Raw genomic sequence first — 20,585 nt, forward strand, 5'->3', positions numbered from 1 at the left:
AGGGGTGGGCAAATATTCAAAGTGTCGAATATGAATCGAACGTTACAGAGTAACTATTTGTATTCCTATTCCAAATGGAACTATTCTGTATTTTAGAATATTCGAAGCTAACCAAGTATTTCACAACAACCTACCGTAAAAGTGATGTTGCCATTCTCTGTATGCTTTGCTAAACAATGCATCGCAAATTATCAGAAGTGAAACAACGACAAAAGCTTTCGAGGCAATGCAGATACAAAAATGGGTAACGCAAGCTTTCTTTCTTAGCTTTGTGGTAGAATCCTACATGATGACCCTGATTTTGATTGCAGTCCGTCATTAATGTTCCTCGGAAGTGTAGTCATTTATCACTTTTATCTATGCTATAACCAATGTTTTCCTTGCAACGGGCCCGTTTACATGTGTTTATAGTCCACAAGTCTTTCAGCAGTGTTCTTTCTTTTTATTGCGATAGCAATTATATGGAAGCTCCAGGCGAATTTCTTCCATTGGTGCCACCGTGATGTTTCATATAAAGTCCAAATGTGGTCACATCACAGCCGTGCACCATATGCTGTGGATGCAAGTGAAAGCATGCAAGGGTGAGCTGAGTGAGGGTGGTGGCTCAATCTAGCCCGTGCAAGGAAGGAAGGCAAGTAGGAAGCGCACCATCTTCCATGGAGTGCAAGGCACCAGGGGGAGCAAGCCAGGGGGGGGGGGGGGGGCGGCTGCATATGGCACGGCTGAGTGTTGTAAGCGATATGCGATGGGGACAGAGTGCGCCGAATGCTGATAGCTTTGTGTGCGCTGCACTGTCGCCGCTTAGTTCGCGTTGAAACGAGAGGTGGCATGAAGGTCCATTTGTTCGCTGCTTCTGCAGCTCTTCCACACTCCAGTGTTTTGACAGCGACTGTCCCCAGTCATTGAGTGAGATGTGTTCATGTTTGTCTTTGCGTGTGTGTCACCATGCTTGTTAATATAGTTAGTAAGTGAGTGTTTACCAAGTCTACACACCCAATATCTACTATCCTTGCTTTGTATAGCTGTCTGGCAATTTGCTATTGCACTCAGTGCTTCACCTTTGAAAGTGTGACATTTTTCACAACTTCTCAGATATTTTTTTTTTGAAGAGGACAGACATTTATCTAACATTTCTTGGATAGTTAACAGCAAAGCAGCCATTATTTCTTGGAAAGCTTGTTTGCTACTAAGCTCTAAAACTTGTTGAAAAGCTTTAACTGCAGTATTTTAATGACAACAAATGATTTTGCACATGAAACTGATACTTTTTCCCTGATAGTTAGCTGTCACATTTTTGCATTAGTCAGTACAGGCATGGTACCTAACTATACCGAAATAAATATTCCTGCTGTAAATATATGTATCTGCAGTTGGCTATTCAATATTCAGTTCTTGCTATTCATATTCGAAAAAGCTGATATTCGCCCACCTCTAACACACACAGAAAACCATTGCTCTTGAGTGTCTGTGGTGCATAAAGCTTTGCACAATTTACTGAACGCAAAAGCTGGGTGATTGTAGCTCAGTGGTTAGTATGCCTGGTTGTCAACTGCACACTGCCGCATTTGCATGAGGTCAATGCCTAGTTAGTGGTGGTAGCGGGCAAGCTTTTGTTCTTGTTCACACACAGCATTGTCTTCGTCATGTGGTGAGGGTAAAGCTAAGGACGAGCAGGTAGCCTGGTGATGACGGCAACATGGTGACGACAGCATAACAAAAAAGACAGACAGGTGGATGGATGCAGCAAGCCCAATGTTTGCCATATAACTGCCATTTTAACAATGTACCATTTGACACGAAAAATGCCTTCATTACATCCAGTATTCCTTTCAAGCACATATTCATTTCATGCTAATATCAGTAATAAAAAATTTTATATCGTCATGAGCTTTCATAACAAAGGGCAGGAGCGGTAATGTGGCACCACAAAATGTCCTTGTTCTTCGTGTCGAAGGAGCTCCTCACAGACAATCTGACGAATGGTGGACGATAAGACTGTTGGAGAACTCATGTCCACACTGGCCACAGTCGTCACGTAAGCTAGCCGTCCAAATTTCGGTGTAATTCGACGAGTCTTCAGTGTTTCAAAGGTAAGGCAGTGCCGCATCACGTCTGATACGGTTTCCAAGTTGACTTTTCCAATGAGGAAGTTATATATGTCCTCTGAGATTCCCTTTAAAAGGTGTCCCACGTTACCTTCTTCTCACATTTGAGGTTTACGGTCTTGTACAGTTTCAGAACTTCCTCGATGAATGTGGTGCATGTCTCTCCGGGGACCTGAGCCCTCTGAGCCAACAGTAATTCTGCTCGTTTTTTTTTTTAACATCTAACAGGCCCAAGTAGTTAGTGCATCCACATGGTTGTCATACCAAACCATCGCCGTGCCAGTCAAAAAGAAAAGAACATTCCTCAGTTGGGAGGTAGCGTTCCAGTGATTGTACTGGCTTTCCCGCTCATAATGGGTGAGCCACTCGTCGACATCTTCCCCTACCTTTGCAGAGAATGTGCATGGCTCTTGGTAGTCCTGAATTGGGGATGGTTCTGCCAATGCAGTACTGGGAGCACCTTCGTCTCGAGGCATGATGGTGGCCGAGGGCAAAAGTCCAGCAAGGCAACGGTCTCTACGAAGATCTTGTACTGATGATTCTGTTGTCGGTAGTGGGAGTTACTCCGCACAGCTTCCCTAAATGTTACGTGCAGACCGTTTACTTAAAAATGCAAGGCAGATCAAGAAAACGGTTGGCGTTTATTCCGAGAACGCTCCAAAGGTAGCCCGCCAAACGTCATAGTCCTCTTTCACCACCGTCCGTCTTTTTGTCATTCCCGTTCTTATCCTTTGCTGTGAGAGTTCCTGATATTTACTTCGCTACACATCATAATTTGTTATATTCGTGTTGATTATATCAAGGTTCAACTGTAATGCATATGTAAGAAAAGGATTGTTATTGCAGGAACACATAGCATGCCAGCCCGGGAGCATGAAACTGCAGAAAAGCAATCATAATGACAGAGCAGCCTATTTTTCACAATAATAATGTCTTGTACAAACACAACGAGCAACAAGCACTGGCAGGAGACCGGACTCAGCATGTGGTGAATTTCAGCTGAGTTCCCTCATTATCAAACTACTATACTGGCCACTGTCTACAAGTAAGTAGTCCCTGGATAGTGCTGTTGCATAACTAATTCCAAGTACGTGCGTGTGTGCATGTGTGCGTGTGTCCCTTACCTTTCAATTTATGCTAACCAACAGTGCTGTAGCAGTCTACATCTCAGAGACTCCAGTGTGGAAAGAAAAACAGTCTTCGCTGCAATTCTCATTCAGGTAACCTTCAAGACCGGCCTTATTCACACAAGATTGCAACTTATGACAAGCACTTTCTAAGCCGAAAATGCCAGCAGCTTCCCTTATGAAAAAAAAAAAGGAAAAATGAAAAGGTGGGAGACTCACCATCTTCACTCATAGCATTCAAGTGCTGCAGTATGGTAGAAAATGGGGGCCGTTCCTACAAGCAGTGCATGCAAGAAACAACAAATTTAGTGCACCCATTCTAAAGGCCTGCCTCTTGTCTCTATTCACCAGAAAATAAATGTTTTGATGAAGCAAAGATTGCACCACTCTTGCTGCTGGCTACCATACAATCCCTACAATATTCACAGCCATGCCACGAACGAAAGCAAAAGTGCTTGAACATTAGTACAATTACAATAAATAGGATGCTTTAACTGACACGCAGGCTTGTCTGTGCTAAAACAACAGTACTGAATTTTGCGTGATCACCTGGGTTCATCTATTCTATGCTAAAGTGATGCTATTAAGACTATTGTACGCTACAGTGTGGATAAAGATGTGATCATGAACTGCATAACAGTGACACAAACATCTACAATCACGCTAAGAACACAGGCAACAGCAGCAGCTTTTCAAAAGAGACTGCAGCATGGCACATGATTACCTTGGGATCGGTCTTCCAACAGGCAGTCATTAAATTTCCGAATGCAGCAGGGCAGGTGCTTGGAATGGTGAGTCTCTGAAAAGTGGCAGTGTGAGTGATACAAAAGAAAAAAAAAGAAAAAAATAGATGAGGAGGAAGGAGAGACAAGTTGTGTATGTAACACTTTCAACACTTAATTTTAATATTCCCTTTCCGAAATAAAATTATTGCAAAATTTAATGACATTACGAATAAAAAAAAATCAACTATACCTCTTCCTTTTCGACAACAGCCCAAGCCACTTGAAATCCTTCTATGCCCTTGAAGGGAACTTCGTGGGTGAGCAGCTCCCAAAGAACCACACCGAAAGACCAGACATCACAGGTTTCTGATGATGGCAAACACTGGATAACCTGGACAGATATGCACGCTGCTGACAATGTGCACATGCAGATGGTGACTACCGAAATGGTCTGTGTACTTATAACAAGGAGTACACTACTCAGGGAGAAATTCTTGGCACAGTGGAGCCACAGACATATACAGAGAAAGGCAATTTTTTTTTTTTTTTTTTTTTTTTGCCACGGCTTAAGTGTGCAGTTACGCATCTTCTAGGCTGCATGCAAGGGAAGAAAAGTCAATTCAGCTTTCAGCACTCCCTAGCGCATTGAATGCAGAACACATAAATAGGGTCGTTCGTTTTTGGGTAGAACCCAATAATTCTCCATTTTTGCACCGCAAACAAAATTTACGAAGCTTGGGTCAAATCCAATTCTCCTCAAAATTTGCCCGTTCATACAATAAATGCAGGTGTTACAAAACTAATGAACGCTGCCCACCTTTTATGATCAAGTGGTAAAGTTGCATGCCCTATTATTATTATTATTATTATTATTATTATTATTATTATTATTATTATTATTATTAATCTCTATGTTTTGTTTGTTACCTCTGATACGAATTGAAATCTCCCACTCCTTTCCTAATGATGTATCAGGTTATATGTCTTCCCCAACTCAAGTATGCATTGGTGGTATGGAATGGAACTTCCAAATGTTACAGTCATAGATTAGAAAGAGTCCAGAAAAAGTGCATGGCAATTTACCACCATTGTTCTTGCACTGGCATTGGTCAATCTCATTGCACTTGCACTTTACACTCACTACCATCCCTTACCTACCGATAAATTTGCGCAGACGTTCTGTTTTTGTACAAGCTCCGTCACAGGAACCCGAACTGCGTTGAGTTACTTAATTGTGTTGTGCTTTGGATTCCGAGAAAAGTCCCAAGGCAGCACCAACCATTCCTCGTTCCTGCTTGTCACAGCAAACATTCTGCTGTGTATAGAATTCAAAATCTGTATAACACCTATTTCGCTGATCTTGATATTTTTCATCAGATGCTTTCGTCGTTCCATTCACAGCTTCGTATTGTAGTGTGTTAGTTTTTCTCAGTATATATATGTACGTATTCTCTTTTTACAGGTGATTTGGCACATTGTCAACCTGCCTGGTGATATGTCTTATGCTGCAGCGGCTTTTTCTTTTCTCGTACATTTAATGTTCTTGTGCATTGCATTTACATGTATTTTACATTAATCGTTTCTTATTTCTTTATTCACTTTCCCTTATGTTTGTACCTTTAACTGTACAGATCATTTTCATTGTACTTGTCCACTAATCTGTTCATTTTTGGTTTACCTTGCCTTTGTCGATAGATAAAAGCTTGCTTTAGCAACCTTCCATGTTCTTTGTTCTGTGCCAATATTATGGCCAAATGACTTTTCTGTACATGTATATTTTTGTTTTGCCTTTGTATTCCTTCTTTTTAAGCTATAGATTATGTTTATTTTCGTTAGATTACCTGTGCACCAGTTTTAAAGCCTCACATAATTTTTTTTTTTTTTCTCTGGGCACATAATCTAAAAGCTGGATTGACTCTCATTACTCGTTCATATTTTTTCTGCATCTTTCTGTTGTGAATTCTGTTCCTTTCTTTTCTGTGAAAACTGTTTCTTTTAATAACTGTAAGCTTCTGTTCTAATTAGATACAAAAAAATCGAGCGGACCCGATAATATACCTGCAGTATTCCTCAAACGATACGCAGAATGGATGTCACATTATCTAACTGCCATCTTTCGAAAATCTTATACAACTCACTCACTGCTGCAAGACTGGCACACCGCATTCGTGATACCTGTGTTTAAAGGAGGTAATCGAAGACAGGCAACAAATTACCGTCCAGTGACACTTACTTCAGTTACTTGCAAAGTCTTCAAACATATAATAGCAACACATACTCAGGTTTCTAGATCAGAACAACTTACTATATCCTAATCAACATGGCTTTAGGACCGGGTTATCAACTGTTACAGAGTTAATAGAAACAATTCAAGACTTTTGATAAATGTCAGAAGTGTGCTGAACATCATTCAAGTGAACATCTTATTCACTGTGAATTGACGTGTTAAGCTACTTTATGTACATTGACATTGTCCATATTTCATGTATGTAATTGAATTGCCCTCTCTGTTATGACCCTCTATGAGGGTTGACAGTATTAATAAATAAAAAAATCATAATTCCATGTGTTATTTTTGTCGTATTTATATTTGTATTCTTTTTTCCGTGCACCAACACTCTGACCTTATCGTTGTTCCTGGGCACGTTAAATAAACATCACTTATTATTATTATTATTATTATTATTATTATTATATAAATATGTTATGTCTTGCTTTTTCTTAGCATTCAAATGAGAACCAGCATATATAAAAATAAAATATGTTCAGCGCCTGCTGACGTTGAGTCAACGAAAGCGCATTGCTTCTTTTAGTAGCCACAGTTACAAATTACAACAATGACATATTGCACTGCATTTCCCACATGTCGCATGCATGTAAATGGTGACAGTGTGCTAGCAAAAGAATTAACACAGTGTGATGTTGGTGTGCATTGTGAACAGTAGCTGTGACATTGAGAGGATGTTTACCAAACTATGTTGCATACAAAGAAGGGTGACTGATTTGGTATTGTATTAATTTTGTCGCAATAGTGTGTGTGTTGGAAAGCAGTAAAAAAGGAGAACAGACCAGGATGACGGGCCCAACAAGTCTAGGATGGATGCAGAAGTTCTCCCAATGCATGTGATGATATATGCCATGTTAGATACGAAAAAGCAACGCATCCCCTTTGAAGCATGCCCATGTGCACTACTTTTTGTAATATTTTTTTAAAGAAAATGTAGAGATCAAAGTAACAAAAAGATAGCCACAACCCTCTCTATCTGCTGTTTTTATTAATGTGGTTGCTCCTAAATGTGCATTAATAATGCTTGTGAACAATTATTTCTAGGGGCAAGTTTGTCACATGAATTGCGAACAGCTGTCATTGCCATTACATGTTGCTGTGAGTAAGTTCGCTTGTTTAAATAGAATCTCTGTGTCCAAAGAGACACCGCAGCTTGTGTTAATCCTTTATGGACGTTATCAGAACAATCTAGAACTTTGTGCTACCAGACAACGAAACCCCCAAGTTCTCCCCAGTTTCCCTGTCAAACAACAAAACTCCTGGATTTCTCCTCGTTTCCCTCTTTAAAAATAACATCCGACTTTTACACACCAAATATCAAAAACTACAAAACCCAAAAATGAAGGAGCCTACATATAAACTGAAAAAAAAAACGAAAACAAAGAAAGGATGTCAGCATACTTCTGCTTCTCATGCAAAGCATTGTTTACACGAATGCTACCTGCCACTGTCCTTAAACAGTCATGTGCTTTCTCCACACTTTTAATAACCCAACTCTCCCTGGATAGAAGGCAAGCAAATGCAATCCCATAGATCAAAGTGAGAGGCCAAATACACTGTTATAAAGGGGCCCCTCATCAAGCCCATTTTAAATTTTGGTCACACAGGGGAAGTTGTAGGTTGCCATCTAAGGAGTGTCTTACTGCAATAACTTGTAATGCAATTGGCATTCTTTCGGAACTTCATGCACTTTAGGGACGTCTTTCATGCCAACTTGGGCCATTGGGTGTGTGCAATTGGGCATCTGACACTAGGTATGTGAACATTCTTGACCAATCCTCCAGAATGGGTATTCGCCATTGGGTAGGTGGCCGGATGTACGAGCAGAACAAGAGGCAACAAGTGAAGAAATCGGCAACAGGAGTTTGAAGAAGTCAGCTACAGATAGAGAAGCGAAGAAGTTGGCATCAAAAGCAGCCAAGTTTGGAGAAAGAAGTGAAGTGAACAGAATGGGGACCAGAGTGCGCATTGAGCTACAGAAAAGTGAAGATGTCGGCAACAGGAAATTGAATAAGTTGGCTACACAGAATTGAAGGATTTAGCAGTACGGTGTGTCACTAGTTTTCTTCAATGCTAATCGCATTTACGTCGGCATTCATTGTGAGATGGGTTCAGATGGTTGAGCTGTTCTCGCGCCATGCAGCGCTTGATACCTTACAGACACGATTGGCCCCGCGCGACCTACATGCTGCGTTTGTCTGTTTGTGATGCCCAGACCTGGTGAATGGACCTTTAAAGGATCAGTTATCACTGTGAGTACTAAACTGGATTGTATAGCAGTGGTACTTACCTATTGTGACTTCTGCCAGTTCACAGACTCATAGTTTAAGATCTTCAAGTTCAATCATCACCATTACCACCACCATCAGTCCATATTAAGGTCCAAAGCAGGCAGGACAAAGGCCTCCCCCAGTGGCTTCTTTTGTTGGTCGAGCCCAACATAGATATGCAAATTATAATCTCACCACTCTTCTACCCCCTGCCACTCTCAACTATGCTTTCCTCCCTTTGGTGCCCAATCCTTTTCTCTAGTAACTCATTGGTTATCTCTTCGTTTAACTATGCAAGTTACCATTTCTACGTCTTCCTAATCGTGTGAAATAGAATATCACCCACCCATGTTTCATCTCTAATCAACACTACTGTCTCTCGATCTCTTGTTATGCTTATCATTTCTTATTCCATCACTCAATGCATGGCCTTTAGCTTCCTTTGGAGTTACATTATCATCCTCAATGTTTTGGCCCCATAGATCATTAATGCACCAATTATTATGTGCATTTTCTTCAGTTATCCCCACAACTAACATGCTTATTAGGCATCAACAATCCGATTAATATTTAAATATTCATACCACAACATCAGCACCAGAAACAAGAAGCACACACATACACACAAAAAAAGGGGTACAATCAGCCCCGAAGAACTCACCTCAGGGGCCATCCAAGGCAGCGTTCCGGCCAGTGACATTCTCGTTGTAGCACCCAGGAAACGAGAAGCACCAAAATCACATATCTGATAAAAATAAAACAAGACGGCTCTTTCAGTCTCTGAACTTCAGAGTTTGCTCAAGCTCCGAACATAAGGAGAGCTGACGAATACCACTCATTTGAAATGGTAACAAGCAGAAAAAATTAATGTTTTAATGTAAAGTTATTTTAACACAATTTTCTCAGTTTCTTATTTTGTTTGTGTTATTTATTTATCCATTTTATTGGATGACCTACAAATTCCAGCATTTTATTGTACTATCAATACATAATTTTTTTTTTTTACTTCATTGCTTTATTACCCAACATTCTCGGACTCAGCCTATTTTAACTGATTGTGTTTGACATTCTAAAGCTGCCACCTGGACCATGAAGGATACCTTAGTGGAGGAAATTGAATTAAAGGGACACTAAAGCGAAACAATAAATCAGTTTAGACTAATGAAGCACTGTTTGAGGACCCTGCAGGCAGTCATTTCAAAAAAAATAGTTTGATTATTCGATGAGAAAATGAAGGTCCAAGTATCAGTATTTGAATTTTGCGCCGAAACCCCAGCGCCGGTACGTCAGCGTGACGTCAGGGATTCCAAAATTTGTTTTCGCATTTGGGCCTCGTTGGCTGAATAAAGGTTCCCGAAACTTGCCATGTTTGATATTTGGTTCCTTTAGAACACGACGTAGCCAATCTGTACCGCTACATACAATTAGTAGGCCTTGGAAGATGCCATTAAAATCGAAGACGTCACAGCCCCTAGGTGCGGGAACCTAAGTAGGCGTCGCCACCTGTATTTCGTTCTTGCGCTTTTTCTGGCTTACCAAACGTCTTATCGTTGTAGGAGTGGTGTTTTTGGTGTTGTAGAACGGCAATTTACCGATGCAGAAGAAATAATTTTTCACTTTAGTGTCCCTTTAACCTTGACAAGTTGGCGTCTTTTCTTTTTGTGTGTGCATGTGAGTGCACCTGAACATAAATATGCAGGCTTTTTTCCACTTCACTTCCATTGCAACGCACCTGCTGTGGCCGGGAATCTAACCAGCTGCCTTTTATATTCAGCTGCAAGACAGCTGAGCCATAAAAATAAATACCAGCAGCAGGTCTGAACTTATTTTGTTTAGTACATGTGATATAATCGCAATACGAAGTTCTTTCAGCAAACTCTGCTTAGAAAGACACTTTGGCAGAGGGCATGCACTTCTAGCAAGTGGAAGACTTGCAGGTCAGAAAAGTGGGGACTCGCCACACAAAACTATTTTTGAAGAACAGAGTATGTGGCACAATCCACTAGGTAACAATGTTATAATGTCTTATAAAGACATTCCACATATTATTTCTCGAGGACGCATTCCTTGTGCACTGTAGGACATACTTTCATTCTGTAATGCGTAACGAATGCTTTTTGGAAAAACAGCAAATGTAACATGGCTGCCTTCTGCCACTAGTTTGCGAACTGACAGCTTGAAACTGGTTCTCACGTCAGAATGCCCGACAAGGGGATATGTCTTGAACGCTGACTAGCTTTAATTCTGCTACTTCAACATGTCTCCTACAGTAATTAAGAAACAAATTGTGCCCTTTAGTTATTTAAATAATCAATCAGTGATTATCAAACATTTCCTGATGTCCACCAGCATAAATACTAATGTCTTGCTGAAAAAACAGCCTATTTATCTCTACTGCCCTGTACTTCGTTCCTGTGCAAACCACTCTGACTGCATGACACTTCATATGCAGAAGAGGAGACTCCTTACCTTGCACGTGTAGTCTGAGGATATAACAACTGTGGAGTGAAAAACGAAAAAGAAATGTGACTAGGTAAGATGTGATATTATTCAAATTGATTACAATTTTACAGTAACATATTGTACAAAGAAATGTCTCCATCAGTTTAACCATTTTGTTCAGAACAATTTCCTTAGCAAAGTAAATCACTATAAGTACCCTGGAATATACATAACACTTTTCTTGGTCCAAGCACGTTGACGCTATAACTGTTAACTGTCTATGCAAAGTTGTTCTTTTTAAGACGTTTGTTAAATTTTTCAACATCTGATGCGCTCCTTCTGGCATATAACACGCTGACAGTTCCAGCCTTAGAATATGCAGTAATAGTGGGATCCATACACGAAATTAAACAGAGAAACTAGAGAGGGTCAAAAGCAAGTTGTCCAATTTATTTTAAATTCTTACAGTCTAACATCTATAACAGAGCTATTGAGACAAATAGGATTACCTTCCATCCAATAGCAAAATCGTGTTTCCCATTTTAAATTCTTCTTTCAAATATTGAACGGTCACTAGAATGCCAACAAATTGGCCCTCTTCCCTTTAGCAACAAGTTATGCTACTAGACAATGGCACTTATTAGCAATTAGCCTGTTAACATCACACAACATCTGCTTTATGTATTCCTATTTCCCAAGAACAATAAATGAGTGAAACAATCTTTCTGACCAAAGAGTAATAAAGGACTCATTGTCACATTTTGAAATGCATCTCCATTCATGACATTGCTTACATGTGAGTTTGCATTCTTGCTGTTCTTTCTTATTGCTTTGTATTTGAGGAACTGTAATTTGTTTCGTACAGCAATGAGCTTCGTGATATTTATTGTTTGTTAGTTTCATATATTTACCACCTTGTACAAGAATGCAGTAACTATATATAAATAAATAAAAATGCAACATCACATCTCATTCACAACAACCTCTGCATCTTACTATGTTCAGCTGCCTATTAGCCATAAGCAATTCATCACAAGACTAGTCGCAAGAGCAGTGCTTACATTAAGGAACTCTAAAACAGTTTTCAAGATGGCTGTAAAATTGTGCCTGGTACTGAAGGGCACCACCTCGCATACATTACCCAATAAAATGTTTTTGATGTGCCTCGTATGAGTAGAGTTACTGGCACTCAAATAATGTCCCTGCAATGCCTCTGTAACCCTTTCTGTTGCTTGCTGGTTGCTAGTAACAGTATTTATTGTCAGGGAGTTCAATAAAGAAACTTCTGCTTGAACAACTAAGATGGCTGAAAGTAGTATTGTTCGTCAATTCAACTGTTGTTTTAATGCAAAGACTGAAAAGTGTGTATGATTAAAACAATGCTTGACAGTACAATAGCTTCAGCTAGAAATGTTCAAATCACGAAACCTCGAAATCAAACCAAATATTCAAGAAAAAGGATATTTGAATGTCGACTCAAATACTGAATATTTTCTCAATTCTAAACAAAGTGAAATATAAAGGTTATGCGGGGACCATACCTTTAAAAAATATAGGCACCATATACAAAGTGTTAAACTACAGCACCACACATCATTTTAAAGAGAAGTAAACATGGTGAGATTGTCCAAACAATAAATTGCTTTGCCTAAATCAAGAAAACAAATTTGGAAGCTGCCTAACGATGGGGCATCCTTAATGAATGACTGGAAATTATTGAGTGAAAGTCAGATACTCCATGCATTTGCTCAGCAACTACCGCAGCTCCCTTGCGGCAGAATTATTTGGAACAGTCAGTACTTGCATATGTATCTTTCCCTGTAGATTCCAATAAGTGTTGTTATTTTTTATATTCGAAGAGAAATGAATATTCGATGATATCAAATAGTGTATTCTTGAATCGAATACAAATCGAATAGCAAAGGCTACTATATTTGCATTCAAAATTTCAAATATTCGCATGCACATAGCTTTAGCACATCAAATTTTAACACATTAAAAGCACATTACATTACGAGAGTACTGAGAGCAAGTGGTAAGCCAACAAAATGTAGTGTCTATCTGTGCATTATTGCATTTGGTAATTAGCTGACTTCTGAATTTACTGCAATGATGAGTAGGTGAAAGCATGAACATGAAAGTTGAACATATAGAATTCATGGTTTTAATGTGTACAGGATAAAATATCTCACTAAAAAATTAGCATAGTCATTTGCAATGCACAAGAACTGCTTGTGCATACATTTGCTACCGTTGCTCCACACATGGCATCTGTGGCTGATGTAATCATTTAACAGGGCTCCAAACACAAATGATGACCGCCATAATGGTATCAGAGGTCTCCTCACAAGGGCCCCAGAGTTCCTTGCCATTAGGAAAGCCCAACTGAGTAATAACAGAACCTTACATGGAGTTTAGATGCCAGAATAAGGAAAGCAAAGCACAAGGTAAGAATGCAAAACCATAATTGGTAGGCTCAAACTGAAGTACAACAGTCCAAAGCCACACAAAACACATGGTATATTATCATCATGATCAACCTCATCCTCCGTGGGCTTCGTCTACAAGCCACCGAATAAAAGCAGTGATTCTGCCTTTGTCCTACAATATGTAAATCTGAACTTCCAAAAAGTTGACTTGTAAAAAAATTTGCTTTTTCAATGCATGCACCAACATATCAGTACATCTTCAAACCATACTACTGTCCCATACTACTAATAATTGACGCTTCGGCTTCCCCCTGGCTGTAGCCATACGCTCTAAAATTCATATTTCACTAAAAAATTTGGGCCGAGCAGCCTGTGCAAGTTCGCCAAACAGATTCGTCATGTCACTCAAGTGTGAACACTTTCACCTATGCATTAACTTGGAGATATGTCATGCATGAATTTGGGGGAGCTATCACTCTAAAAGGGCAAAATGAAAAAGCTTACCATTCTTAGATTTCAGGTCTCTATGAATGACTTTAATGGGTGCTTCTTCATGCAGGTAATGCATACCTGTAACAGCCAACAGATGGCAATTGAAAACTTATGATACAGGACTATTCAACAAAGAGTAAGTAGCCTACAAGGAGCAAACAAAAACGAAACCCTTAGGTCCTACATCACAATGATGTCATTGCATTTTTTTTTTTTGCAAGTCTACCACATATCCTTGCCACTTACCAGCAGCAATCTGAATGCCCCAGAGAAGAATCTGACCAAAGCTCAGCATGGAGTCATTCTCTTGCATTGCCAGAAAAGCATACAGGGAGCCATGTTCTGCATACTCTGCAAACACAACATAGACAAATGATGTCAGAAACTTGAATGCACAGCTAGTATCATTCACGATCCACCACAGGCGTCTTGGCACCCTGTAGCAAAGCGCAAGAACAGAGCTTCAATTCTCAGCTGCACTGGCTGCATTCTGACTGTGACAGAATGCAAAATGTCTGCTTCCTGACAACTTGACTTTAGTCAAAGAACCATGACTTCCAATGCAAGCAGTCCTCACCAGTTCTACTAGGTGTTAAAGGTAATCCGGAGTGCCCACAGTAGTGTCCCTAATAGTCAAGGTTCAGCTTTGAGGTGAAAAAATTTATTTATTGATCAATCAATCAATCAATCAATCAATCAATCAATCAATCAATCAATCAATCAATCAATCAATCAATCAATCAATCAAATATTTTTTTAAATATTCCATGTTGTAACATGGAATATCATAACTGTGTAATAATGTAACAGATAAACAGAATAAGCCCACAATGAAACCTTGTTAGGTATTCTGACAAAACAGCACTCACCTGTGATAATACAGAAATTCGGCGCCTTGGTAGCAGCCCCATAAAATGTTATGATGTTCTTGTGGCTTAGCACACTCAGAACTTGTGCCTGGAAACAAGCCAAAATACCCATGTCGGGACATTGGCACAGCTCAGAAGTTACCACCAAGCGACATGGGTGCATTTGGTATTAGCAAGGCACCTCTCAAAAGGTAATGCAGATCACACTGATTAGATTGCTACCCTCCAGGTTAAAATGTGCACTGAAAAAAACAAACATACCTGTATATAATGAACTTACTTGAAGATGCTGTATATGATGACAGCATAAGCACTAAATATTTGCTAGCCCTATAACAAGGCAACTGCATCAATTACACAACAATTGCATGTAATGGTGAATGGCTAAAGGAGAACACACCCATCAATTTGCTTTCTCACGAATGCATTTCATACCAGTATAAAATTATATAGACTACCGTGAAAGCAATGCACACAGCAATGTGCACTGGAGGACATGCTGTGTAATTATATATATATATATATATATATATATATATATATATATATATATATATATATATATATATATATATATATAATTACATATATAAGTGCTTTTTAGCGTGCTCAACCTGAAAAGATAACCTTCAAGGGAAAGGAGGGGGAGGGGGCTTTCTACAAAGTTACAATTCTAGGAATTGTAACTTCCCTCCCCCTTTCTCCTACAGTTTCTCCCCGCCATCACTGCCGAACACTTCTTGTCTGTAATTCACATGAAACGAGATGAATCAGTAGTGTTATTTATATAAGGTTAGCACTTCAGGCCAATATGTTGGGAGAAAAGTTAATAAAAGGCTGGCCTCACATGCAAAGGCCAAGGACTCCAGCAAAGCCATACATCTCCTGAGGTGAGCACATGGTATCATTTTGTTTGCCATATGCTTTCAAGCATTAAGCATTCCCAAAGCAAATGTCACATTGTTAATGGTTGCCTATATATTGCACGTTGACTGCCGCATTAGTGACATCTGTCTCATTCTCATTATGAGCTTCGCTGAGAGTCCCCCATCTCATTTTCAGTGCTCTGGTTCCAATGTGCAGTTTTCGGTAAATACAAGCTGGTCTTTGAGCTGAGAGTGGGCCAGTGCCAAACGTAAGGGCAAGAAAACTGGGGAAGTTTCACATTATCAATAGTGCTTATGGATACAGAACTAGAATTTATAAAGAAGGATTAAAATTAATTTAAGCTCTGGGGTTCTATGTGCCAAAATCACAATGTTATTATGAGCATGCCGTAGAAGGGAACTCTGCAATAATCTTGACTACCTGTGGTTCTTTTAATGTGCACATAAATCTCAGTACAAAAGCATTTTCGCATTTCTCCCCCCATAGAAATATGGTTGCCACAACCGGGAATCGAACCCACGACCTAGCGCTTAGCAGCACAATGCCAGGAGTCCGGGTCAGCTGACAATGACAGAAGAAGGGGAGAGGGGTCGTTGTCACCGCCTCATTGTTGGTGTGCCACTGAACGAACTATCACGTTCACCAATGCACAGGTATTTAATGACAAGGATTCTCATATGGCCTGAACTCGCAGCAACATTTACCTCTTCCTCTACTGTCATCCTTCAAAGTGTGCCTATTACATATCCCTTAAAACAGTCATATTGAAATTAAGCTTTCTATTTACTTCATTTTTTTAATTTGATATATCTTCTGTTGCAAGGCAATCTAATATCAAACATAAATTTTGCAACCGATGGGGCTTTATGGGGCATCTGTGTAAGCTGTGATCATGTTTTTTCCAAGTGGCTATGGAGGCTAGATGTCTATGCCACTCAAATGCATAACAATTAAGTTCTTTTTTTAATTTCTGGCAGGGTCACATGGGTGTCTTCAGGAGGAAGGGAAGTATTCATTGCGAGCTCGTGCTACTCCCCCCCGCCCTCAAAAAAAAGAAAAAGAAAGAATTCTGTGTGCCAGGACACCTGGCATAAAAACATACAGAACAACACCCGCCTGTCCCATCCTTCTCCTCCTCTGGTCAAGTGCGAGCACCCCCTCCTACCCCACCCAAAATAAATTCCTGGCTGTGGCACTGCCCAGTCACACCCAACTGCAATCCCCAAGTTCATTTTTCATGCAGCAGCAGCCACACAAAGCAAGATAGTTCATCTGACAGCTAATAAATTGTGCTCTAGTTTACCCTGCATGCAAAATTATGCAAAATGATGGATGCTATAAGCTTTCCAAAATAACTTCAGAATAACTTAAAGCACTATTCAATGTATGATAAGACAGAAAAGAGAACCACGATTTCACTGAGTAAGTTTTCAAAACTTTGCTCATGTTTTTCTGGCAGAAAAAGATTTGACTATTGCAAAGAAAATGAAGGTCAAACTTCCAGTTTTTAATTTCTTGCCCAAATTGTGGTGCGATGTCAATTATGCTTATTTTACGAGCCACATCTCAATTTATTTGCACATGTTTAGGCCCTCTTTGTTCAGGGAAATATCGATAAAAGTTGCAAGGTTGAATGTTTGTTTGCCTTGGAATACAACCTAATTATTTTTTCATTTATAGACAATTAAGCAACTCTGAGAATTCACTGCCATAATCTATGATGTTGCACATAGCTGGCAGCAGGAGTGTAAGCACGGTACATGTAAGTTGGCACACCCACTAGTGAGCACACTGATTCATACACACACCACGTTGACTTCCCAGATGTGGGATTGAGCGTTAGTGAGTGACAATAGATGTGATTGAATGAGATTATGAAGACGAATGAGCCCCAGATGACATATCAACAAAATTCAGTGAGAGTAAGTCATAGAAATGGTGGTATCCTTGCATACGTATGGAATAATGCACCGCAACGGGTACTCATTTTACGTCTAATTTGTTTATGTCAAATACTGCAGTACATGAGCCTGAAAGCATGTGTCGCTCGTTTTGATTCATTCTTTAATTTAGGGGGGGAAAGGTCACCTAAAGCACAGCCAAAGTGTTAAGGTTGTTTTAAACACGTTATTTTTTTTTTAAACCATTTTATCACCTTCAGGGTGACCGAAAGCAGTGCTGAGTGTGGGAGCATACATGACGATTGTCTTGGTGGTGTTTTTTTTTTTTTCCTCGCTTTAAGTTCACTCTAACTACAGCTAAAGCCTTAAGAATGTTATGTTTGTTTGTAATTTTTTTTTTTCTTCAGACTTCAACATGACTGTGGTGCACAACTTGGAGGTAGCAAATGTCCTTGCTGTGTTGGTTGTGCATTTGTGTGCATGTGTGGTGGTCACCAGTGTCTCCATGTCCCCTCCAAAGTCTTTACCCGAGCAGCTCACGACAGCTTAAAAGGGAGGCCTGGTCATTCTGCTCTGGGGAAAATGCCACCAAGCTTCTCCTGGGAACCTAAGCTGTCGACAGCACATTCCCTTAACAAGGCCTCTCTATCCTGAAAGAACCACCGTCTTCAAGGGTCACTTTTTGTGCATCCCCGTGACGAATGGACTGACACAGCTGACTCAGTCATCGTATGCCCATTTCTTTCTGAACCCTCTTTCACTGTGTTAATTCCCTCTGCTCATGGCTAATCCTTCAAATGTATAATATGTTAATTTCCTTTTTTTTATTATAATGTTGCTACTGTCATGTGTATACGTCTCACTGATTTGAAACCAGCATTTAGCTAACTGACTGATGAATATACTTTGTCTTGGTTCATGTAACTCCAACCCGTTTGCATGCTGCTATGCCGAGCATCTAACACCCACCCGCTTTTGTCATTTCTCGGTGTAGACCTTGTTCCCGCACCGAAACCATGACACAGTGACTTAGAGTGGATTTGAGTATGAATGCGAGTGACTTTCAGCAAGTGTAAGTGAATGCAAGTGCAGTTTTGTGCGAGCGGACATGAGTTTGAGTATAAGTGGGTGCTCGTAAATGTGCTGATGAATCTGAGTACATGTAAGCGTGAGTGAGTATATGGCCCAAAACTATATTGGCGAGCGATTATGAATGAGTATCCACTTATAGGTCTGATCTATGGTGGAGTGTCACCACCAATCTTTTGTTTTTGTGTGCTTCCAGACTTAGCAAGGCTCTCCTTACAGTAAAGCAGACCAAACAATCTATATTAACTGAATGTTTATTTTTGATGTCCCCTTAAACAACACCGAACACTAGAAATGTTGGTCTGACAGCATAATGCAATGAATCAGAAGACATAAACAGCTTTCAACATCCTTTGCTTCTTCCATGTCCAGTCAGTCTTTCATTACTCTGTATTTTGCTTTGTCAGATTATGCAAGGTGAATTGATTCCTGGTTCACCTTTGATGCTCGTTCACAACTTAAGCAATGCTTGGAAGCTTTACAGAAGTGATTTTGTCAGATGTAGTGCGTACATCACGCTACATCTTAGTACATTATGTCACTGGCCAGCTAACAACAGCAAGCAAACACAAGTGTGACATAAGTGTCCATTTCTGTGCCACTGACTTTGGTAAGCACCAACTACTGGATTCCCAGCTATTCCCAGGCAAAAAAATCTAGAATAACTTCAATATGCCCTGCACAAAAACAACCCAAATACTGGTGTTCTCCTTTTTGAAACTTCTTTTTTAAGGATTGTTAGTTGTGGAACCCACCTCCTTTTCAAGGACCAAAAGCTTCTTCACCGCCACTTGCAGGTTTTGAGACTTCCACTTAGCACGATATACACTCCCGAAAGCACCGCCTCCACACCTTTCATAAAAATGTAGGTCTGAGAAGTCCACTTCCAGAAACGGAGGGCATGAGAACTCGGAGCTTGCACACTCTGTCATCAGATCAGTGTCACCGTTGTGCCACGATGCACTGTCATTGTTCGAGCGCTCGTCTTCAGCAAACTCCTCACTCGTTGGCAACGTCTGCTGGTTCGTTGACAAATCAAAGCTGCTGCTCTCAGCCTGCGAAGGCGCCAACGTGCCCAGGCTTGCCAATTCAATGTTAGTGGAGTTGGTTAGCTGCTCCACTCTGCTGGAGCATTCCTGGAGGTCGCTGGAATTCTGGTAGGAGATGCTGCCTCCAGACTCGGCAGCCATACTGGATTAGGCCTGTAAGAAATGCATAGTTAAGTCTGAACAGCCAAATATTGTGTCTTGATCCGTCTTGATCACTTTCATAGTGTATACAGTTTTTATGTATTTCTGTGAACTGTGGAGTATACGTTTGTCGTGCATCATTGCTGCCTGCTGGTTTTCACATGTGAAACAGAGCCTGAGATATAGTTCTCAGCATTAAGTATGTTTTGTCTGTCTCCAGCCATTTGCCTCATTTTGAAAGCATGTTGAATGTTGCGTATGCAAAACATTGACACAGCGCCCTAATGAAATAGATACTATTGCCACTACAATACCAGACATAGGCTCTTGAAAGTACTAGCTGCGCCAAATAAATGGGATGTTTTCTTTAAATCATCTGCGACTGTATCAAGCACTATAACACTCATGTCATCTATGCCAGCTTTATTGATATTCTTAGGCACTTCTTGAAGACATCTGATGTGGTAGAACACAGTAATTTCACTTCTCATATGGAGCTCTGAATTTGCTCCAACGATAACGTCATCTTGTAAAGAATGCATCTTCGCGCATAGTAGTGGAAGCAAAGATCTAAAAGTTAATTGTCGTCTTTGCGCGTTATCTTTATGCGACGCGTTACCTAAAACTACAAGTAATTATATCTGAGAATGCATGACTCTGAAAACTACGCAATAAGTTCTAAGGCAAGCATGACGCTATTTGCTCTTCCATCGAATGCCTCGCTGCATGCAACTTCTCGTTGATTACGCAAGAGCGTCATGATATAACGGC

General features: G+C 40.1%; 1 protein-coding gene across 2 annotated transcripts in view; it reads right to left on the minus strand.

The window, feature by feature from the left end:
- Positions 1-20,585, minus strand: part of LOC126540032 (mitogen-activated protein kinase kinase kinase 20-like) — a 38,695-nt gene that overhangs the window by 16,521 nt on the left and 1,589 nt on the right. For both annotated transcript variants that reach the window (XM_050186833.3, XM_055076217.1), the window contains exons 2-10: positions 19,380-19,826; positions 14,747-14,834; positions 14,124-14,228; positions 13,890-13,955; positions 10,984-11,012; positions 9,176-9,259; positions 4,208-4,348; positions 3,957-4,031; positions 3,452-3,506 (exon numbers count right to left, since the gene is read on the minus strand). In XM_050186833.3, coding sequence (XP_050042790.1) covers positions 3,452-3,506; positions 3,957-4,031; positions 4,208-4,348; positions 9,176-9,259; positions 10,984-11,012; positions 13,890-13,955; positions 14,124-14,228; positions 14,747-14,834; positions 19,380-19,814 — 1,078 coding nt within the window. In that variant the 5' untranslated portion in view covers positions 19,815-19,826. The remainder of the gene's footprint in view (positions 1-3,451; positions 3,507-3,956; positions 4,032-4,207; positions 4,349-9,175; positions 9,260-10,983; positions 11,013-13,889; positions 13,956-14,123; positions 14,229-14,746; positions 14,835-19,379; positions 19,827-20,585) is intronic.

The sequence above is a fragment of the Dermacentor andersoni genome, chromosome 2, assembly GCF_023375885.2.
Source record: "Dermacentor andersoni chromosome 2, qqDerAnde1_hic_scaffold, whole genome shotgun sequence".
NCBI classification, from domain to species: domain Eukaryota; kingdom Metazoa; phylum Arthropoda; class Arachnida; order Ixodida; family Ixodidae; genus Dermacentor; species Dermacentor andersoni.